This window comes from Triplophysa dalaica, chromosome 19 (genome assembly GCF_015846415.1).
Source record: "Triplophysa dalaica isolate WHDGS20190420 chromosome 19, ASM1584641v1, whole genome shotgun sequence".
Taxonomy (NCBI): Eukaryota; Metazoa; Chordata; class Actinopteri; order Cypriniformes; family Nemacheilidae; genus Triplophysa; species Triplophysa dalaica.
Genome location: NC_079560.1, coordinates 3,304,959 through 3,327,676, shown reverse-complemented (window position 1 = coordinate 3,327,676; position 22,718 = coordinate 3,304,959). Strand labels below are relative to the sequence as shown.

Here is a 22,718-nt window from a genome sequence, read left to right as displayed (position 1 = left end):
TTTCATTACCTCTGACAGAGAAACTCAAAGTCTAAGGTATTGCCTCATTATGAGGAAAGTTAATATTTAACAGATTTATTTGCCTAAACCATATCAAACACCTTACAAACATATTGTTTAATGCAGATTGTTTGCACAAAATGTATAAATATCAAACTTAGAATTTAAAATGATCTAAAGATGTTCTTAAAGGGAGACTAATTCTACTACTTAGAAAACATATAACATACTTTCTGTACACTTATGTTTCTTTCAAAAGACGCTTTTGGGCAAATATTGACAATACGAGTAGTAGCGCCCTCTGCTGTACACCTACGGTTACTGTGAATGCTGTAGATGAACATGAACACATGAAGATGTTTAAATGATTTTGAAGACAATATACAATTATGCTAACATAACAGAGTATAATTAAATTAAATTGTTATTAAATTGTGGGAACTTCATCAAAAATATTAAAAAATATATGCTAGTACACAAACAAAACTATGTTTGTCTGTTACTCAAATAAACACACGAGTTAAAGGGTTTTTCCATGTGGATATTGTTGTAATCCGGACGGCTGTGGGTTAGCCTTTATTAGTCAGTTTAGGGTTATGTTTTGGGGTTTTACAGCAGTGGGACTCTTGTAATCCAGCCATCTGTGATGGTTTTTGCTGACCCTATGCTCATGTTGGGGGTGTTGATTAGTTTTTTGCAGGTGAATAGGTCTGACTGGCTTTTAATCTTATTATAGTCCATATGGGGATGCCTTTTGTGTTATTAAGATAACAAGAATGCCTTTTAATATCCAGCCTACATCACGACAAAAACATCTTTCAAGTTTTAACAAAATGAGTTTCTCCGTCTCATATTATTAAGGGCTTAAAATTTCTCAAATATTGTGCAAAAGTGTGTTTATAACAGCAACCACTTTTAAAATGCATGCAAAAGCATGCACAATTTTGTTTTCTGTCACGTACAGTAAAACGGATGATACATTGATGACAGCACAACTCGGGACAAAACAACAATCCAGTTTTTTTTTACTTTGTTGACATAATGACCTAGTCTGCCATCAAATCTGCCCATATCCAAGCTCCTAACCAATCAGATGCTTGGAACCTTGTCCATTCTATCCATGTATATTTTGGATTACATTATTAACTAGAATACGCTTTGCATTTAAGGTTCGTTCAACTAAAAATCATGTTTTGTTTTTATTTAAATATGCATGGAAGGCATTCATCAATTTTTTGGGATCATAAACATATTCAACAGGCCATGTTTTTACAAATGGGTTGTAACTTGTAATGATGACTCAGAGTTCCTCGTACTGGCTTAATCTACAACTGTTTTGTTCATTTGCTATTTTGAAGCACCCTTTAGACCTGATAGTCATTATATAAAGAACACTGGAACTGACTTTACTGTGGACAAAGGGAAGATAAAACCACAACTATCTCATACGTCACCGTATCTCATACGTAGTACAGGATTTGGTTTGTTCTCAAGAAGAACTGCTGAGTACAACAAGAGTAGTCAATGGAGAAGTCATCCAAAAAATAAAACAGTTATTTAGCTTTATTAATCCAAGTAGTTCCCTTTGATGCAATGAGGATGAAGACTGAAGAAAAGAAATATGAACACAAGACAATCATTGTAACATTGACATTGTTTGCATTGTAAATTTGGATGTAAAACATATAATAGTATGAGCTAAATTAAACTTTAAAGGCTAAATGATACGGTGTTTAAGTAAAAAAATCGTCACTGCATTTCTGGTCTAAGCCTGTTATGTATTTCTGCTTTGAGACAGAAAGAGTGTATTAGTGTACACTTTCTCTATCTCAAGGCCATTGGACAATGTCACATGCTCTTCATGTCACCATCTGGAGAAGATGGTGAATAGAAAGACAGGAATAGGACAACTCATCCTGTTGGGTCAGAAAAACAAAACAGTGTGACTTTTGTCTTCGTTTTACAAAACAGAATGTATGATGACTCACAGATAAAAGTGTGACAAGATTGGTTAATCTTGTTTTGGGCTGGTCTGAACATTACAAAAAGCAGACAAGCACATACACACAAGTTTGATCTCTTTTATCGCAGGAGAATCACAATGTTTTATAGCAAACGCTTCAGTAAAACACTGTTGAATATGTTTTTTTTATATATATATATATAGTTCAGAGATTATGCCAGTAGTTAATTTGGTCATCAAAAACTATCAACATGTATTAACAAAACGGTACTTCACTAAAAGCCTTTATGTTTAATTTTATAAGGGGTTGATAAAGGGAACAGATGCAGTATAATTGTTCATAATTTTTTTTGTACATTAAATGTTGTTGTAGTGAATTATAACCAAATTTATAATGCAAAATGTGACAATGAATTGATTCGACCTTACTTCCTTATAAGCGTATGCATTACAAGGCATAATTAATACATTAAAACCACTTTTATAATGCATTTTACATATATGCTTTAGGAAACGTGTTGTCAAAAAACAAACGTTGATGCGTATAAGCATAAAGGAATGCAGGCTTGAATAACTCATGAATATGGATTTGTGATATAGTCGAAACTCAGCAGGACACAAGATCTCTGTTAGCAAAAAATCAGCAGGGAATCACCTAATGAAGGTTTTTGATTTGTGAAAGAGAATATCCAGCGGAGCTCAGTGTTTTTTAACCAAACAAAGTCCAGATTACCAAAACTACTATCTTTTTTATTTTTTTTAAAAATTTGAGGACATCTCCAATGCCCTATTTTGTCAGATTTAGCTAATTTGGTTAAATTTTGTATAAACACACACACACACACACACACACACACAGTGAGTCCTGATGCTGAAGTCCCTCCTCTCTCTCTCTCTCTCTCTCTCTCTTTCTCTCTCTCTGGGTGATTAGTGTAGTAAGTCCCTGTGGGATTGGGTGAGAGAGTTAGTCTCATTACCGCGTGTACAATGAGCCACTGCTCATAGCCTCACTGTTCTGATGCTGTCCGGAGGAACTTTGTCTACTGAACTCGGACGTTTTTATGAATTATTAAACCGACAGGAATTACAACAGAGTAAGGATCTGGATGTTATTTAAAAAGGATTCATTTGAAGGTTGTTCCACTATGTAGGACTCAAAGCGACATTAAGCTGAACGGACGTTTGCTTTGGCATGTTTGGGGTGTCTCACATCACCATGGAGATCAGGAAAGTGCAGCTAAATTGTCACAGGACAGTCTTCCTGACAATGATGATGTTCAAATGGGGTGAGCTATCTCTTTCTTTCACAATACTTAGGAATGATATGAGATGCAATATAAACTATTTATGTATGCATATTTAACATGTATATTGACAAAATGATTGTATAATAACAAGCATGGGTGGTTGAATGAAAGGAAGAATTTTCGGAGTAAAAAATGTTTCCTTAGGGGTCAGTATCAGAAAAACATTTTTAAAAGAGGTTCTGAATATATTTTTAACATATGAAGGATGAATTTAGACAGAATGTGATGCTCCGCCAGAGTTTGGTCCTTTTGATTTTTACAGTTTTATTGGGATGTTGAGTGTTTTGCCGAGCTTGTTCATCTCTCTCAGAGACAAGAGCAACAGGTTGGATGTTGTGTGAGGTTCTCTTGTCTATTTTCCCAGGTGCATTCAAATCCAGTTATATAAAGGCATACAGGAGAAAATTATTATATTTTAATAAAAATTACTGTTAAAAGAAATATTAAAGGCCTACAAATCTGCATACAGATTTTAAGCTTGGGGTTTTTCTTAAATTCTTAACCTAAAAATATAATTTTGGTTACTTGTCTTGTAACGTTTTTTTGCTACAGGGTTGAAATCTCCAAGTGTGGAATGTTTGAGGAAACCAATGTTTTTAATTTTTCATGCCATCAGATTTGTGATTTCCGGCAAATCGATTTGAGCTACGCCCAATAAAGAAACCACCTGTCAACTACCAAAAGCACCCTAGCAACACACCAAGCAAACCCTGGGAACACCTTAGCAACCATCCAGAACACCCTAACATCGTAGCAAACAATACGTTTCAACAATCTCTTTTCTAAAAGTTTTTTTTCAAAAAGGTTAAGTTTTGTTGCGTTCGTTTACTTTCCAAAGAAAAAATATATAATTTGAAAGCATCAACCTGAATTTTTTAAGATAACATACACATCTAGGTATTCTTAACATCACTATAGTGTTGTTGTTCATATTTTGAATTCGTATTCCTGTCTCCCCCACCTTCTGATCTTGAGTGGCTAAGACCGGTGCGTGGCACGGCCTGGAGTTTGGGGGAGGTTATTTATCTCTGCCTCTATTTTTCCCTCCCTCCTTCCATCCATCCCGTCTGATTCTGCCCCGCTCCCTGGCCAATGTCTGAAACAGAAAAAAGTTGGGGGGTGGGTTCCATTGTTTCCCGTCGCCACGACGACAAGGCTGACTCATTTGGAAACGGCGTGAGGGAGGAATTCACGTTAAGCACTTTTAACAAGCTCTGTTTGCTTTCACGTCCCGTAGGCTTAACGTTCTTTCATCTGTTCGCACGGTCACGCTTTGTTTTCTGTGCTGGCCATATCTGAGGAACATATGACAGGATGATAACAAATGTGATGTTTTATCCTATTTGTTGTGTAAAGAATTAAATGTGCTGTGGAATTTGTGGAGTTGCTAAAACACATAAAAGTAAACAGTGCGTGTAATTGAGTGTAAACGTTATTTCTAGCTTTTGTTGCTCTTGGGATTATCTCAGTACATTAAGAGTATTAATGATGGGGGGTCTTTAGTCTAGTTTGTAATTATTGGGTCCTGTTTGCATTGTCATAGGTTGCAATTTTTTTAGAATTTTTCTTTTGTCATTACCTTCATGTGATTCCAAACCTGTATAACTTTTCCTTCTGTCAAAGACAAAATAAGAAATTTTGAAGAATGTTAGTAACCAAAGAACATTGGTCCCCATTGACTTCCATTGTATGGACACAAAATATCATCTTTTGTGATTCACAGAAGAAAGAGTCGTATACAAGTTTTAAATTACATGATGGTAAATAACTGATGACAGAATGTCTCTTTCTGGGTGAAAATCTTTATTCCATTAAATCAAAATGCATATCATTGCTGTGGGTAATTTCTAAGTATGGCCTAAGTGGATTTAAGTGTTGTGTAAAATGGAAACTTGATAGGCACTTAAACTATCGCTCAGTTTGCTCAGAACTCACCACCCTGCCAGGATCTGTAGTGTGGTATTATGGCACTTGCCTGTATAGATTAATAAGAATCATTGAGTGACTTTAATAAGGCTAAAAATGTGGTCTGATTTCTGGACCGTGCTGCTAGTTTGTGTCAAAAGCGTTAAAAAAAATGTGGGGGATCCTGGAATCCACATGACTTTTTCAATGAAAATGTCTACAATGCACCCTGCCCCCATCCCTAATCCCAACGTGCACACGAGGAGGGAAGAATACATTCACACGGCAGGACAAAATAACTTCACATGACAGAGTTCAATGCATTCTGATAATGAGCGTGTGAGTCTGTAGTGAGTCAGACTTTGCACTTATGCATAAATAACGCTGTTATTCGTGGATCAATATCAAAATCATCACATGTATTAAATTAAGAATACCCAGGTTAAAAACAAACACTAAAATAAGTGTACACTTCCATTAGTTTACTTAAAGTGCTCTAAATTTATACATTAAGTTTGTCCTTAATATAGAAAGAATATTGTCTAAGTTTATTATAAAAAGTACAAGTACAAACTAAATTTTCTAAAAAAAAATTCTTCCGTGACATTTTTCGGATCATGTAAAAATAAGTATAAAGTACCACATTTGGTTTCAGACAGACATGGCAATATAGTCAAAAGTTATGATTGCGGCTTAAATTAATACCTAGAGATAAAAAAAGAAAAGAAAGAACTGCCTAGATAACATACCTAGATTAATAATCTCTTTTTCAAAAGTGTCCTGGCAAAGACAGGCAACAACAGCAACTCACAAATATCAACGCATTATCTACACCAATTTAAAGTGACAGATCACCCAAAAATTAAAATTCTGTCATCATTTACACTTGTCATTCAATAACTGTATGACTTTCACATAAGAAGATAATTCGACAACCGTTGTTTAACAAACAAAGACGGCACTTGTTTTGTGTCCATACAACAGTGCAAACCGAAATGTTTGCACTGTTCGGTTACCAACTTTTTCCAAAGTATTTCAGTTTGTGTTCTGCAGAAGAAAGAAAGTCATACAAGTTTGAAATGATAAGAGGGTGAGTAAATGATGGCAGGATTTTCATTTATGAGTAAACCGTCCCTCTAAAATAATCAAAAGTTCATAATTGCTGAAATTTCCCTCGATTCTAGAATCAAGTAGAAGACCAAACATGCATACAAACACATACACACACTCCTCCTACGCTTGAGAAAATAAACAGATCACAGGTTATCACAAAGTCCTGTCTCACATCACCTCACAGCTGCCCTCCCTCTCTCTCTCTGAAACCCATCTGTAACCCATATCTCTGTACAGATGCTGAATAACTTATCTCATAGTGTTGATTTCTATATCTACATGGAGCCTTAAGACATTGTATGGATATTTCATCCAATTAAGAAGGAAACTGGCCCCCTTTCGGATTCCTACAGTATGTTAACTTTGCGTCACCTTTTTTCTGAAAAGGCATGAGAACACACACTGACAGATGCCCCCTCCCCACAGACACAATTTGCAACGCCTTTAAACAGTAAAACTAACCCATCACACCCATTCACAGCAGGACGTTAGGCACAAACAGGGATGATTGACAGTTATCTAAACAGAATAGGTAGAGTTGTGTTTGATTGACAGCTGGTATCAGTGAGGTTAGCGTATGAGGTAAGAGGAACGGTCTCAGCTCTCAGTGCATGGCTAACATTCCTTTAGCAGTCCAGAACAGATAACATTAAACATTTGCATGTGTCTAGAGTAAGAAATAGCGCTGAAGACAGCTTAAACTACTGGCAGGAGAATGTCTCTGTCAGATGAAGAGCAGACACGTCTGTGAAACTCCAGCCTGTACCACACCACTCTCTCCACCTGAATCTAAATGTGTCATGCGTCTGGATGTTGTCCACATTCCAACAAGCTTAAGAAAGCACAAATATGTACAAACAGAACATTAGCAGATCAAAAGGTGACGACATCCCATTCAGATCTATAGTTTGGAGATATGTCAACATCAAGCTTAAGTTGTTTTATTACTTTTATTCCTAACAGACTTTTTGGACATTTTGAAACTTCCAGGTCTCACAAATGCGTGGGTTTTAAACTTTTAAGACATCATTTAAAAACTGTATTAGTTTATTTATCCCAATTGAGGACCTGCTGTCCTTTTGAAACCGTTGATCTCCATATTTCATGATTTTAATTTATTGCCATGAATCATTATTATTAAATCACCCTTTATGTTTGCAAATATCTAACCAATAAAAAGTATTAAAAGTGCTTGACAACTTTAACAATACAGTGCTGAGTCATTAATTTTGTTTCCGGTCGGAAGGAATGCAGCGATAGATAGCACTTATGGATAATATTTATCATTTAACTCTGTTAAATCAATTTATGAAAAAAAATATTTATTGTGCTAAAATGTACTAAAAAAGAAAAACTGTTGAGGTTGAAAAATTCACATCAAGCCGTGAATCGCATCACTTTCCTTTGGCAGAAATTGACAAAGAAATAACAATTACACAAGAGTTTAAAAAAGTTTAAGGTTAAAATAATAAACTATTTCTAAGAATATATTAATATATATACTGTTTAATAATATAAATAATATACACTGTGAAATATGGTACAAAAAGTGTTGAATTACAGAAACAGCAGACTGCTAAGTTACAAGTCGAGTGTTAAATAACATTAAAAACATATTTAACTGTATTTTTGGTGCCTCAGCTGGTGGACTATTACTGTTTTAATGTGACTTTTAGTGTACATATATTGTGTATAAACAAAAAATATTCGGTTGTAGTAGTTACATCTACGGTTACTCCGCTAACACACCTGTGAAAATATATAGGACACTTTATACTTGGAATAAAATTACTTTTGGTACCAGTTGGTTAAAATAATTGTTATTTTGATGAAGAGGAAAACAAGCAGGAGTCATGTCTGAATCCAAGAGCACGTGCTACACGTTTGTTTCATTGTACCTTACTGTAAAGAAGCTTTACGCTGGTGTCTCCAGAGCTGCCAAGACATTAAGGTAGAACGGGAAAGGAACATCATGTGACAGGACCTGAAAAGGGTCATCAGTGACTTGCTAATTTATGGACATTTATCTTCTGTTAACACTAGGGCTTTCCTTCTCACTTTTCATTTCCCGTTTAAGCTGCTTAGAAAGAAACAATGATGAGTTATATCAGTATTGGCAAAGATGTTCCTAAAAATCGAATTAATGCACTAATTGCAGAGAAGAGACAGAGAAGCAAAGCCTGAGGTCACAAATCTGCCTGGCTTACTGAGACCAATGTAAGGCCGTTCAGTTTTACACACCACACTGAGAGGATTATGATGAGCTCAGTACGTGAAGCCACAGGCCCGTTCAATCTCCGGTGATCCAGTAACTAATGCTATATTTACAGTAGCTATAATACCCAATATCTACATCCACAATGTAAATAAATCTCATCCAGTTCTTAAAGCAAAACTTACAGATCAAACAATGTTTATTAGACATGCTTTCTCATTAAGCTAAACAGAATGTGAACACAGTCTCTGTGTGTTTGGAAAAACAGTGTGTCGGTGTGTCTGTGTAAAAGTACAGAAGCTAAAGGAAGTACAAACCATTAATCCTTAAGATTCTCTAAACAGATGACCCGAGCGATGAACTGTGGCCACACAAGTAAAGGCCACAGAAAGCCTTTCATGAAGGGAAAGAAATGCAAAAGATTTTTAGAAAACATTGCAACGTTCTGTAGTATATTTTTAAACAGTGTAATAGCATTAAAACTCATGTTACTTACTGTATGTACTCTATAACATAACACTCTGAAAACTGTACCAAATACTCTATCCCACAATGCAATCTGTTTTCCTTATTAATGATTTGAAAGTAGCATCAAGCGCAATTTCAAATATCTCCTAAGACCCCCTTAAGACCTCTTTATTAAAGAGGAAGTAGTTTTGAATAATTATGTCGTTCATTGAAAACTTTTTTGTTGTTACATGTAGACATTTACAGTTTATTTTATTTACCATATGCTGAGTAAGCATGGACCTGCCTGTCATTAATGGGCTGACATCACTGTACACCATCTGGTTCAGAGGCAGAAATCTTCTTCACTTGTTGCACTACACAGACAGGAAATGACATCAGGGTTATATAGCTCTTAGAGGAGGGATAGAGACAGAACAAAACCGTAGAGGAGGAGAGAGAGGAGGCGGATCTGGGGTCACAGAGGTCAACATCTCATCGTCTCTGGGTCAAATTAGCTCAGCGGTAACTATGGAAACGGAGACTCACGCGGTGGACACTAGCTGGGTCAGTCCGACTGGAGGTCATTTTCCCAGATCGGGGGTGGGGAGGGAATGTTTGTGTGGGTGTCTGGCTTAACTTCATCCTCACTGTCGGACAATAATAAAATCCAAAATATGATTATGAAGATTGGGAAGCCACGTTTTCTGCAGGGAAATGTGACAACGATTGTGTGTGTGAGACAGAGAGACACTCTATTCTATTCGCTTTTACAATGTAAAAGATTGTATTTTGTAACTTGTCCTGTAGATGGTCTGCTCAGGCGCTTTAACCTCTCGCAGACGCATTACCTTTCTGGAGAAGGGTCCAGTCTTAGCTATGTTAATATTGAATTTGGCATGGCACGAGAGCAACTGGCTCTTAAAGGGAATGGGAGACGAGACTCGGATTGTTGTGATTTAATGCATGTTTTGCCCAAAACACACCCATGACTCATTCAGTGAATAGGGACAACCGTTTAAGACCCTGCGCCGGAAAGGCCGACTATTTTTCCCATCTTTAAACTAGCAAAAGTGGATTCGGACACACCCTAAATGCACTTGCGCGTTGCGCTTTAGACCATGTGCTTATATCTTTAAAATACGGCTCAACAAGTCTTTGGACGTCTTTTATACTTAAAACTATGTTACAGTTCTATGTTTAATTTTTTTCAAAATTTTTGAGTATTTGGTTATGCATCAAGTATTGTTATCTATAAATATATCATATCAAATAGAAAGCAAGAAAGAAGTACCAATAAACACTTTAGAAAGTGATCAATTATCCACACACACCGTAGGTGCATTAAACCAACAATATATAAAGAGTTTTTTGCAAACAGATAACTCAGTTTTTAAGAATGTTCAAAAATGTTATGTTTTATGGTGTAAGCTATTATAAATGAATCAAAACAAGTGTAGTTTGATTGATATTACTTGGAATGCATGCACAATAAAACGATTACAAAGCATATCATCTGTACGTGATATAAAAAATATAATTTGACGTTAACATTTTGTGTTTACTCACCACATGAAACAGGCAAAAATAAGACTAATATTGAAACAGACACCCAAACCATATCTAGACCATAATCAGAGATTTAAGGGCTGGTGCTTTTAACTTTGAACAATAAGCCAGCACCTGGCAACCGCCCAGATCACCCCAGCAACCACTGAGCAATGCACTAAAACCAGAACACCCGATCATCCGCATAGCTTCGCCCTGACCACCTCCCTAAACACCCTTACTTCTGTTGTTCTCACGTTTAATTCAGAAAATGTTAAAATTACATCTGTAACAGAACTCATCTCCTCCAATAGCATCTCTCTCTGTTGATCAGGTGTAAAAAGCTTAGTCTATTTGAGGAACAGCAGAGGTTACTTAACCTCAACTGTATTAATCTCTTACACACACACAGTACTGACTTACTTAGGAGTGACTACTGTAACTAAAAGTAGCACTGACATCTACAAAACCAAACTGTAGCATCTGTGTGAGAACATTTGGTACCCTCATACAGCAAAAAACTGACACATATACACAAAAGCATCTTTTTATTCCTCCTACACTGCTCCGCTACACACACAACACTCATAGTTCACACACACAACACTTCATTCCTTTTGCTCATTCATTAATATCTTCCGCCTGGATGAATATTTGGGATGAAGCCTGATCAAAGCTAAAGTGGTTGGGGTGTGGGGGACGAGGGGCCCCATGAAGGTTAAGGATGGGTGGGCCACACTAATGGATCCGAGCGGTGGGGGCCGAAGGTCGAGGTCAGGCAGATAACGGGAATTTGGAATGACTCAAAAAGCTCTCGTGCCATTGGTCACTTTGTACGGGAAAATCCCCGTGAATGCAGTGCACCCCATTTTACACTCATAGGCACGAACATAATGTGCAATTTACACACAAGGTTAGAGTGTTAGAAATCTCTCTCAATTTTGACCTCTCAGTTCAGATATTAAACAAGCTTTCTGAGGCTTGTTAACAAACGGTGATAAAGAATGCTACATATATGTAGGCCGGTTTTCTGTAACGTTGACATTAAAGATATTCTTTCTCTTTGTTACTGAGGCGTTCTCTCCCAAAAGTAACGGAAAAGTAACGATCAGCACCGTCTTGAATAATTGTAGCCTACCATAAATACTCAGAGTCATGAAGTAGCTTTACTAAGTCAAATCAGGGTTGCCAGATCCGCAGATTTAACACATAATGGACCACAATGTTAAACAACATTTTGTAAACAAAACACAGATGTTCCTTCCAGGTTTGTGGTCAGAAATATCCCAAATACACTTGAACGCAGGAAAAGTTCACCAGCTGTCCTTTTTTAGGTTATTTCAAGTGGTTTATATAAACAGAATGTTTTTGATTTCTACTATACTGTGATTTACTATACCGTGAAACTGGATTTAATGGCTAACAAATTCTAAACTGTGTGAATTTTAGGAATAAGAATGTAATAACAGCCTATAGCGTTTTGGTATTTGTCTGGGGTAGTCTTTGAATTGCCAAAAGGTTGGTTTTGTCATGATCTGGCAACCCTGGTCAGATCTGGTCACAATAATCAATCTCTTTTTCTGTCACTGCAGGTATATTCTGTTCGGGGTCATCTGACTTGTGCGCGTCGTCCCCCTGTCGTAACGGGGCGAAGTGCGTGGACACCATGGACGATTACGTGTGTCTGTGTTCATTGGAAGGTGTCCGGTACACAGGGAAGGACTGCGACGTGCTGCACAACGCCTGCGTGTTTGCCGAATGTGAAGGATGCATGAGTGAACCGGGCTCGGAGCACTACACCTGCCCGGGTGACATCAACGAGTGTGAAAGCGGGCCGTGTGTGGGTGTTCTTTCAGAATGCGTGGACGAGTTAAACGGCTACAAATGCCTTTGCCCACCTGGATATGGAGGAGAGAACTGTAGCCGTCATATTACAGACTGCATCGATGAACCCTGTCTAAACAACGGCACTTGTAGTAGGATAGTGGACGGGTTTGAGTGCACCTGTCCCAGCGGTTTCCGAGGAGAGATGTGCGAGGAGAATGTGGATGAGTGCGCATCACATCCGTGTCAGAACGGCGCCATCTGTGTGGATGGAGTGAATAGGTATCAATGCTTCTGCGTACCGGGTTACCAAGGACACAGCTGTGATATTGACATCAACGAGTGCGCATCCCGACCCTGCTGGAACAACGGAACCTGTATTAATGAGAAAGATCGGTACATTTGTGAATGCCTAGCGGGATATACAGGTAATCCATGTGTTATCTTGTTAGAAACCTGAAGTTTCCAAATGTCAAATATTCACATCTGCACATCTATGTAAGTGTAAACGTCTCTTAAGGGGATAGTTTAGTCAAAAATTATAATGATTTCATCATTTAATCACCCTCATGTCATTGCAAATCTGTACGAGTTTATTTATTCTGCATTATCACAAAAGAGGATCTTTGGCCAAACCACGTTGGCCCCCATTAACTTCCATTGTATAAACACAAAACCAGAGAGACATTGTTCAAAATATCTTCTTTGTTTGACACAGAGAAAATAGTTATATAGTGGTTTTGATCCCTATGAAATCAAAACGGATGTTTTTTTGGCTTTAGTATGAATTGCATTTAAGCTTTTATTATGTAATATTTTATTATGCATTTCAAAGCACTTCAGTGGGACTTTATAAGTAAAGCTTTAAAAACACAATGGTCAAAATCGATAGTCCCAGGCAAAACACACTCAAAGCTTGCAAATTACAAATGATAAACAGTTAAGTGGGGTATAAAGGGTTAACAGGTGAAAACTGTTGTTGTTGTAGAAGCTGTTAAACCAAAGTGCTTTTTGTTGAAACCTCATAAGGTGTAAACTTATGTTACATGAATTGTATCCAGAAACTGTTACGTGAATTGTAAACCGTGCATCATGTTCTTCTCCACAGGAATAAACTGTGAGATGGAGATTGATGAATGCGAGTCAAATCCCTGTGAAAATGGCGCCACCTGTCACGATCTGGTGGGACTGTACACCTGTGACTGCGTGCAAGGGTTCGAAGGGTCCGAATGCGAGGTCAACATCAATGAGTGTGAGAGCCATCCCTGTCAGAACGGAGGAACCTGTCACGACCTCATCGACAGGTAAGAGCACTCTACGAGTGTATTGATGGAATGGTGTGAATAATGGCCGCTCTGATTGATTTTGCATTTTTTTGTGCAGTTATGAATGCGAGTGTGAAGGCACTGGGTTTATGGGAGACCACTGTGAGGAAGATATTCCTGAGTGTGCATCAGATCCATGCCAACATGGTGGAACTTGTGAAGAGGGCATTAACCATTACAACTGTAGCTGTTGGCCAGGTAGCTATCCTTAAATATTTTAAGTAGGCCTACTCTTTGTTCAATATTGTACTTGGGTTTGTACTAATACTGATGTGTGTTTGTGTTTGCAGGTTATGAAGGTGTTAACTGTGATGTGGATGTAGATGAATGTGCTGATACTCCTTGTGAGAACGGCGGTGAATGTTTTGAGAAGTCTAAACCTGAGAACAGGAAATCAGACTGGACATTCAGCTACGACAATGCAGCAGGTTACGTCTGCAAGTGCCAACCTGGATATACAGGTACTGAAAACACACATAAAACAAGTGTATTAACATGCATTTATGCATTTGGCAGACGCTTTTAAGCGACTTACATTGCATTATCCTACAATTTTTTTTCTAAGTATGTGTAATCCCCTGAGATCAAACCCATGGCCAATGCTCTTACGACTGAGCTACACGAAAGCTTTTCCTCAATTATGCTTAAAAGGATAGGTGACCCAGAATATTTGGTCATCATTTTCTCATCTTTTTTGTTGGTCCAAATCTGCATGACTTTCTTCTGTGGAAATGAAATGGATGTGAGAAAATGACTACCATCCTGTCCATTACACTTTCATTGCATGTAAAAACAAATCTTCGACTCACAAATATAAATATATATATATATATATATATATATATAACATGCATGGTAGGTTGATTGGCATCTCTGGAAAAATTGTCCGTAGGGTGTGAGTGCGTGAGTGAATGATTGAGTGTGTGTGCCCTGCGATGGGTTGGCACTCCATCCAGGGTGTATCCTGCCTTGATGCCCGATGACTCCTGAGATAGGCGCAGGCTCCCCGTGACCCGAGGTAGTTCGGATAAGCGGTAGAAAATGGATTGATATATATATATATATATTTATATACAGTAGGCTTGTATAAATGACACCAAATTTTCTTTTGGAGTGACCTTTTATACCAAAATCGGGGCTCTAGAAATCTACTTTTATTTTTTTAAATATTTTTTTCGGTCATTTGCCCACGTGAAAAATACTTTAGGATACTACAATGTAACCCTATGATAAAAAAAAAACAAATCTGAAAAAAATAAAATATAAACAAGTTAATATTTACTTTTGGTATTTTTAACATTATGCAAAAAATAATAAGTAATATAATAGCGTATATGCACACGGGACGATGATGTACTTCCGCTAAAATCTCAGCCAGGCTCTTACATCCAGCGCATGTAGCGTCCATATGGAACAATGGTGTTTAGTCTTTGAATTTGATTAGCTGTTCAAAGCTTTCTAATTTATACATTTTTTAATCTTTTCGTGCCAATCTGTTTTAAACAAAAATGTATTTATATTCCTCAGGAGCGAACTGTTCAGTTAACATAAACGAGTGTGCGTCCAAGCCATGCCAGAACGGAGGCAGCTGTAAGGATCTTGTAAACGGATACATGTGTTTGTGTGCAGACGGGTTTACAGGTTAGTGTGTGCATGTGTAAGTGTAAGTGTAACTGTATGTGTCTGTTTGTTTGATTAAACTTTGCTTGTTTTTCTCAGGTGTCCAGTGTGAAGTCAATATAAACGAATGTGAGAGCGCCCCCTGTCTGAACGGAGGTGTATGTAAAGATGGAGTGGCTGGATACGAGTGTCACTGTGGAGTAGCTAAAGAAGGTCTGCTGACCTGGAGCGGACCTCAATGCAACATGCAGATGCTTGGTTGCGTTGAAAACACGTGTGAAAATGGCTCCACTTGCTTGCCATGGTTTGACGGAGAGACACACGGACATACATGTCTTTGCCCTCCGGGTTTCTATGATGACGTCTGCTCTACACCAACCACATTCTCCTTCTCCTCACCGAGATTCTTCTTATTTGAGGTTCCAGCTCACGAGCGCAGAAGAAGAGATACTAAACAACTTTTTGAGGTGCGCCTGCGCTTCCGTACCACATTGCCTGACATGCTGTTGTTCTTTCGTGGCAATGCTGAAACCTTTCTGTCTCTGGAGATTGTTGGGGGTGAGCTTCGTACCAGGCTGGTGTGGGGAGTCGGAGGGACGCTGGAGGCAAGGTTGCCAGGCGTTGTGAGTGATGGAGAATGGCATGAGGTTGTGGCGGGCATTGATGAAGAGTCTACAAAAGCTGTGCTGGAGGTTAAGGGTCCAGCCTGTGTAAATAAAGCATGCAAAGTGGAAAACAAGTTTCCGGATGATCGTGAACCTTTCTCTAAGAATCTCACAAAGGTGTATGTGGGTGGAGTACCAGAGGAGTATCTGAAGTATACGTTGAGCGGCCGTGGATTTTTGGGATGCATGGAGGACTTGAAGGTGGACGGTCGTCAGGTCTTACCTCGGGATCTGGGTGGCGGGGATGAGAGCGTGGAGATAGGATGTAAGAAAACTGAATGGTGCGAGGTGGATCCACAACCCTGCTCCCAACATGGGAAATGTGTTGACCTGTGGACCAGCTACCGCTGTGACTGCTATAGACCTCATCACGGACATGACTGCAGCCAAGGTCAGCATCACACACTGCATGAACCAAACCAGAGATATTAGTAAATGAGACAAAATGTATTTGTTATCATTAGTTTTGTAAACATAACATTTTCATCTGTTAATATTAGTTAATGAACTAACATGAATAATTATTTTGAAACTAACTAACATTACCAAAAATTAATAAATGATAAAAACTGTAAAAGACGGTTTCTTCTTAGCCACATAAACAAACGTTAATGCGCATGCGCACTTTTGTGACTCCAATTTAACTTCCGGTACACATTCACAAACAGTAGAGTGCCTGTAGATTAGAAGAACCGTTACTTTACTTAACTTGCATCTCCAATTGATGCAACAAAACTGCAGGACCCATTCCACAAATTATTTATTTAATAAAATGAACATACAACAAAATAATAAAAATATATATAAATAGTTAGCCAAACACAAACCGGAAGTTAATAAGGCGGGCGCGTCCTGTAAAAATGAATCATACGTCTTAATGAATCATTGTAAATTCATGTAAGTTCATGTTTGTGTATTTGACCAAAATGTCTCATCATTATCACAAGGATTGTGAGCAATTTAATTGAGGAGGGTTTACTAATTAAAATAATTGAACTCCTATTTTGTATTTAATTTTTGTATTTAATAAGGTAGCAAACAGGATATTGAATTGCATTTGAATTTTGGAAGTAAAATTATTTTTAGACAAATATATTTTTAAAAAAATGACACAATTTAAGCATAACTTTAAGTATCAATTTATTGTATTATTTAATTAGTAATTAATGATTCATATAGAAGTTTACATAGTTAAAAAAAAAGTTTTGACTGTCTTCTCAAATTATAAATTGTATTATAAGCTTACATTTGTGAATTGAATTGGAGGTGAGGATACAGTTTTCAATACTTGTTTAATTATGGATCTTAATATTTTTTTATTTTAATTAAATAAAAGTTTTTAAGTTAGACATTCCATCTTTAAATTCTGGATCTTGCAAAACCGTGTCTCTCACACATCTTCTATTTCTTCTGTCGTCTCAGAATACCCATCTTGGACATTTGGTCACGAAGACTCCGTCAGCTTTCTTGCATTTAAGATGCAGTCTGATTTTGGCAGAAGCTTCAGCGTGTCGTTCTTTCTGCGATCGCTTCAGTCGAGTGGATTGTTACTTCAGTTTCTCAGAGCAGAGGGTGACGATCCTTACTTTACCATCTACCTACAAATGGGTCAAGTGAAGTTGAACTCAACTGCGAAGTCGCCTTTGCGGTCAGCACCTGTGTTTGTCAGTGATGGAGAAAAGCAGCTGTTGCAGGTGGCTGTCGATCGTGGTCGGGTGTTCTTCTTCTACGGAGACTGGATCTATGAACTTGGCTTGTTGCCAGACTTTCCTGAAGTTCTAGAAGGAGACCTGGTGTATGTGGGGGGGCTTCCAGGTGGGGGCACAGCTGGGTGGGGGGGACACTTTAAAGGCTGCCTGCAGGACCTCAGACTGTTTGACGTGAATCTGGCCCCGAAATTAAGGAATTATCCTGTCAATGAGACTGTATATGTTGGCAGTGAAAACGTGCTTTTTGAATGCATCAGTGACGATAAATGCAAGGTATGCAGACACACAGTGTAATCCATATACAGTGCAACAATCTTACAGTATGTGGGATCTAAAATAATGTTCTTGGTTTGCAGGTGCAGCCTTGCTTGAATGGAGGGGAGTGTACAGTCACATGGAATGACTTCACTTGCTCCTGCCCACGAAATTTCACCGGAAAGATGTGCGAAACCCGAGTGTGGTGTGAGAGTGACCCATGTGTAAACGGCGGACACTGTGTGGATCTGTTGGATGGGTTTGAATGTATGTTTATATTCTACACGCAGATGATTCTATAACACATCTATCTATAATATGCAGACTTAATATTCCGTAAAAAACGATATGTTTTATTTAAAATAACTCAAAATATCGAATGATCCTTAAAGCAAGATACAACATAGAGATATTTAGACTTGTTCCAAGAACGTGTATCTTTAAAATAACATTGTTTTACCCTCCTGCAATTCATTTTTATTTATTTACTGATAACTTAAAACGAGCGAAAAACTGTCGGTTCTGAAATACAAAATAGTCTTACATCAAAGTTACATTCTCTGAAATAATAGTATTATATATATTGTATCTAAATTAAATATATGTATATATATATATATTGAGAATATTTTAATAATTTTAAACACGTTCATTTATGAAAATTACAAATAAATATTGAAATGACAAAAAAATATATATATGAACAATATTATCTAAATATATTAGACTAAAGGATTGAATTCACAAAAATGAAAAAAGTATACTTACTTCATTAAGTATACTTAAGTACATGTCAAGTATATTTTAAATATATATATATATATACTTTATGTAGCAAGTATACTTATTTTGATGTACTAGAAGTGTTCTTGTAAGTATTTTTTTTTAATGAATATTAAAATATTTAGATTCAATCTTAATAAATTGATTTTACATGAATTTTAGGGAAAGTTTTCTTACTATACAAATGTTTTTTATGGATATTTTGAAGGTTTTAATTTAAGCATCTGAAACATACAAAAGCATTGCTAGAAAAAATAGCACATTTGGGTCATAGGATGTTTCCCTCCAAACCTTTTAGCAACTGACATAAAGCCCTTGACAACAAGCCATCTTCTCCCTAATAGAAATCCTATTCATGTTCTCTTTTTCAGGTATCACTAATGCAACTTTCGACAACACCCCCTTACACTTCAGCGCAAAAGGAACCCTAGTTTTCCCGGTCACCAATGTTACCATAGAGCTGCGTACACGACAGGAAAATGCTGTGTTACTTCGCGCATGGAGGGGGGCAGAGCTTCTCCAGATTGGCCTGGTTGACTCATTCGTTCAAGTGGAGATCCATACCGAGAACAGAGTGGAACCAGTGATCTTCTCCGGAAAGAGACACATTGCAGATGGCGAATGGCATCGTCTCCTGGTGTCCATGGCATACCCAGAGCGTGATCTGTCAATCTGGTTGATTTTGGTGGATGGTGTCATAGATGGTAGCAGTGCTCCGGCTCTTTCCAGGAGTTTAGACTTTCTCAACAACCACTCAAGTGAGGTTGCACTGGCAGAGATGTACACGGGGTGCATGGGTGCGGTCAGAGTGGGTGAGGTTTACCTTCCATTTGATGACAACGTCAAAGCACCACAGGCATCAAGGTTTTGGAGACGTCCAGATGAGCGAGTGCATGTGGGGTGCATTGGGAGTCCATTGTGCGATTCTCATCCATGCAGGCAGGGTGGCACATGTGTGGATCTCTTCAAAACTTTTGCCTGCCAGTGTCCACCGGGCTGGGAAGGAAGCACCTGTGAGACAGAAACAGATGAGTGTGCTTCGGGACCCTGCGTCCACGGCAGGTGCACCGATAAGTTTAATGGCTTTGAGTGCACGTGTCAGCCGGGCTACGGTGGACCTACCTGTTCAGAAAACCTGTATGATTGTAAAGCGTCAGAGTGTAAGCATGGGGGTACCTGTGTGGACGGGATTAATGGCTACACGTGTGTCTGTCCACCTCAGTACAGCGGAACACGTTGCCAGTGAGTTCACATGCAAAGTCACAAATTCACAGATCAGATTGTTGCAGGAATTGGATCTGATTCCGGTTGGTAATGTTTCGTTTATAAATTCTGAGCAATATGCTTGTGTATTTGTGAAACAGGTACAACTACCCTCCTCTGAAGTGTGAAGTGGACTTTCGATGTGAAAATAATGGAGCATGTCATGACACACAATGGGGGGCAGACTGCGCCTGCTCTCCAGGATTCACAGGAGACAGGTAAGATTTAGCGTTAATCAATTAAAAATGTATTTTCTTGCAGGAAATTTATATTGAGTGAACGATGGCAAAGAGGTGTACAGAATTTACATTACACAAGAAAAATCAAACATTGGTGATAATAAGGGACACCCTCTATATTGCTCTAGTATGCCTTATACAATTTCTGAACGTAAATATAAACTTTTGTCATTTATCTGATTTTACTGAATTTCGGACCATTATCTTCATTCAGATGCGAGACAGAAATTGACGAATGTGCATCCGGCCCGTGTCTGAACGGGGGATCCTGTCTGGATCGGCTGAACCGGTTTCAATGTTTGTGTCCGGCAGGATTAAGTGGCCAGTTCTGCGAAACAAATGTACGTATAAAAATAAACAACAGAGCACACTGTGAAAATGAGAATGCAAACTAGTTTGATAGCTCACCCAGAATTTATTTGTGTACCTGCATCTCTCTCCAGAAACAGTCTCATAAAGATCGTATCCCGTGGCTGGCGATCGCGGTCCCGCTGGTGTGTGGCTGTGCGCTCCTGACGGCGATTGGTTTTATTTTCATGCTGATGACGGCACGCAGGAAACGGCAGTCGGAGGGAACGTACTCCCCGAGCCAACAGGAATTTGCCGGTGCGCGTCTGGAGATGGACAGCATGCTGAAAGTACCACCCGAGGAGCGTCTAATCTGAAATATTTCAATATATAGAGGCAACATTATCATTGTGTGCTTAAAACTACTTTGGACATTTAACGGAGCAATGAGATGCAAGTGTTACCCAAAAACGTAACTCTACAGCATTGTGAGGGTGCAACACTGGAAAAACCTGACAGAAGAGAAGAAAACATGAATGCATACAGTGGATCTTTTACATTTCACTTCTTATGGATAAATGCTTCCTTTTTACATTTTCCAGATCATCAGGTCTCCGACCATTTTGTAAATATAGTATGACCCTTACACTGACTTTTGGGTCATGGTGAAGGACGGAGACCTACGGCACAAGTTTAGCTCTCAAGTCAGAATGCAGAAGATGGATTTTTTACTTTATGGATATATATGCCTGAATGGTTGCAGTTTGGCATTTTCCCAAGGAAACAGGGGACAATGATAGTTTACAGTATGCCTACAGTATTATCTTCAACAAATATGTTCCTCAACATGTCTCTTTGCTCAATTCCGAAGTTAAGTTTCTGAATTACATTAGCCACAAGCTGCTCCTGCTTCATGGTTAAAGGTGAAATTCCGGCTACAACACAGTGCTAATGGAGGAGGTTTCTTTTTTTGGGTTTTGATGCCTTCAAGTCATGTCAGAATTTGTGTATCTACAAGATGTGTGCGAGCACAACGTTCCTTTTTTAGTTAGTTGCATAGGTTAATGAACAATGAGGTTTTGGTCATAATTACAGTTTTAGTTTTCAATGTTGACTGTACAAATAGTTTTAGGAAAATCGTCAGCGTGAACTCATTTAGATGTTTGTGCGAGCTACATTTCCCATCGCTTTCTGATCAAATGAACATATATAGAAAAAATGCACAACTACCCAACAAATCTATTTTTCCTAACCAAAATAAATCACGAATGTGATGTCGGAGTCTTAAGGAGCTTCCCACGCAGACTTGAAGGCAGCATGACATCAAAATATTTATCAAGCACAAAATAGCTGTACTACTGAACCATAGAGTATTTGATACTAAACCACACATGTGTGTATGAGGTATGTTATCTATAATAGGACTGTTGTGTTTCTTCCCACACTGGATCTGATCATCACTTGAGGGCTGTGGATTCAACTCCTGATTTGGCCATGTTTTTGTCTTTTTGAACATGTAGAGGCCTAAAACTGTATGTTTAGAAAAGAAGACTATGAAGTTGTGCCACAGTTGGCGACCTAGAGACGTCGGTGACTAGCTGTATCTAGAGGTCACAGTTTGGGTTAAATGATTTAGCAAAACGCCCATATTTAGGCAGAACCGAGGCAATTTTTCTCAAGGTCTTTTTTTGAGTTTGTGTCTTTTACTGAGGAAAGCTTTGAACAAATATTGTTGACAATCACCGCAACTGTATTTTTATATATATTTCCACACACCGGAATGTGACTACTAAATATGCAAGGAAAAGCAATAAGCATTTGTTTAAACACACTTACAGCTGCAAACACAAATGCCATGCCCACTGAAATAAATTCTGTGACAAGAATGCCTGCGTATGAAAATTTACAGATGACGAAGAAATATTCAATCAAAATCACTGAGGTCCAGATGCTCTGGAGACTTGAATGTAGTATGAAACATGTATTTTAAAAGTTGTTGAAGTTTTCTTTAGCGTTTAGAGGAATGTTCAGCTTGAGTGTTTATGAATGTTGTAAACTTATTTTGTCTCTTCATGCAGATCACTACAATCCACTCGAACACATAGGAACTATTTTTTCTAATAGAGTTTTGTTCAAACACTGCTGAATTTATGATGTATTTTTTGATTATGTACATTTGTAATAAAACTTTTTGATGTGTCTGACTTTGTGTAATGTTTGATGTGTCAGAATGATGTTTAGTTAAAGGA

General features: G+C 38.1%; 1 protein-coding gene across 1 annotated transcript; it reads left to right on the top strand.

Annotated features, from left to right (window-relative positions):
• The first annotated feature begins 2,963 nt into the window (after positions 1-2,963).
• On the top strand, positions 2,964-22,673 carry crb2a (crumbs cell polarity complex component 2a). Its single transcript, XM_056732026.1, has 13 exons — positions 2,964-3,249; positions 12,091-12,750; positions 13,431-13,626; positions 13,706-13,845; positions 13,938-14,108; positions 15,175-15,288; positions 15,367-16,323; positions 17,355-17,914; positions 17,998-18,163; positions 19,051-19,921; positions 20,044-20,160; positions 20,396-20,522; positions 20,625-22,673. The coding sequence occupies exons 1-13, from the start codon at positions 3,156-3,158 to the stop codon at positions 20,844-20,846; spliced, it is 4,395 nt and encodes a 1,464-aa protein (XP_056588004.1). The 5' UTR covers positions 2,964-3,155; the 3' UTR covers positions 20,847-22,673.
• The last annotated feature ends 45 nt before the right edge of the window (positions 22,674-22,718 follow it).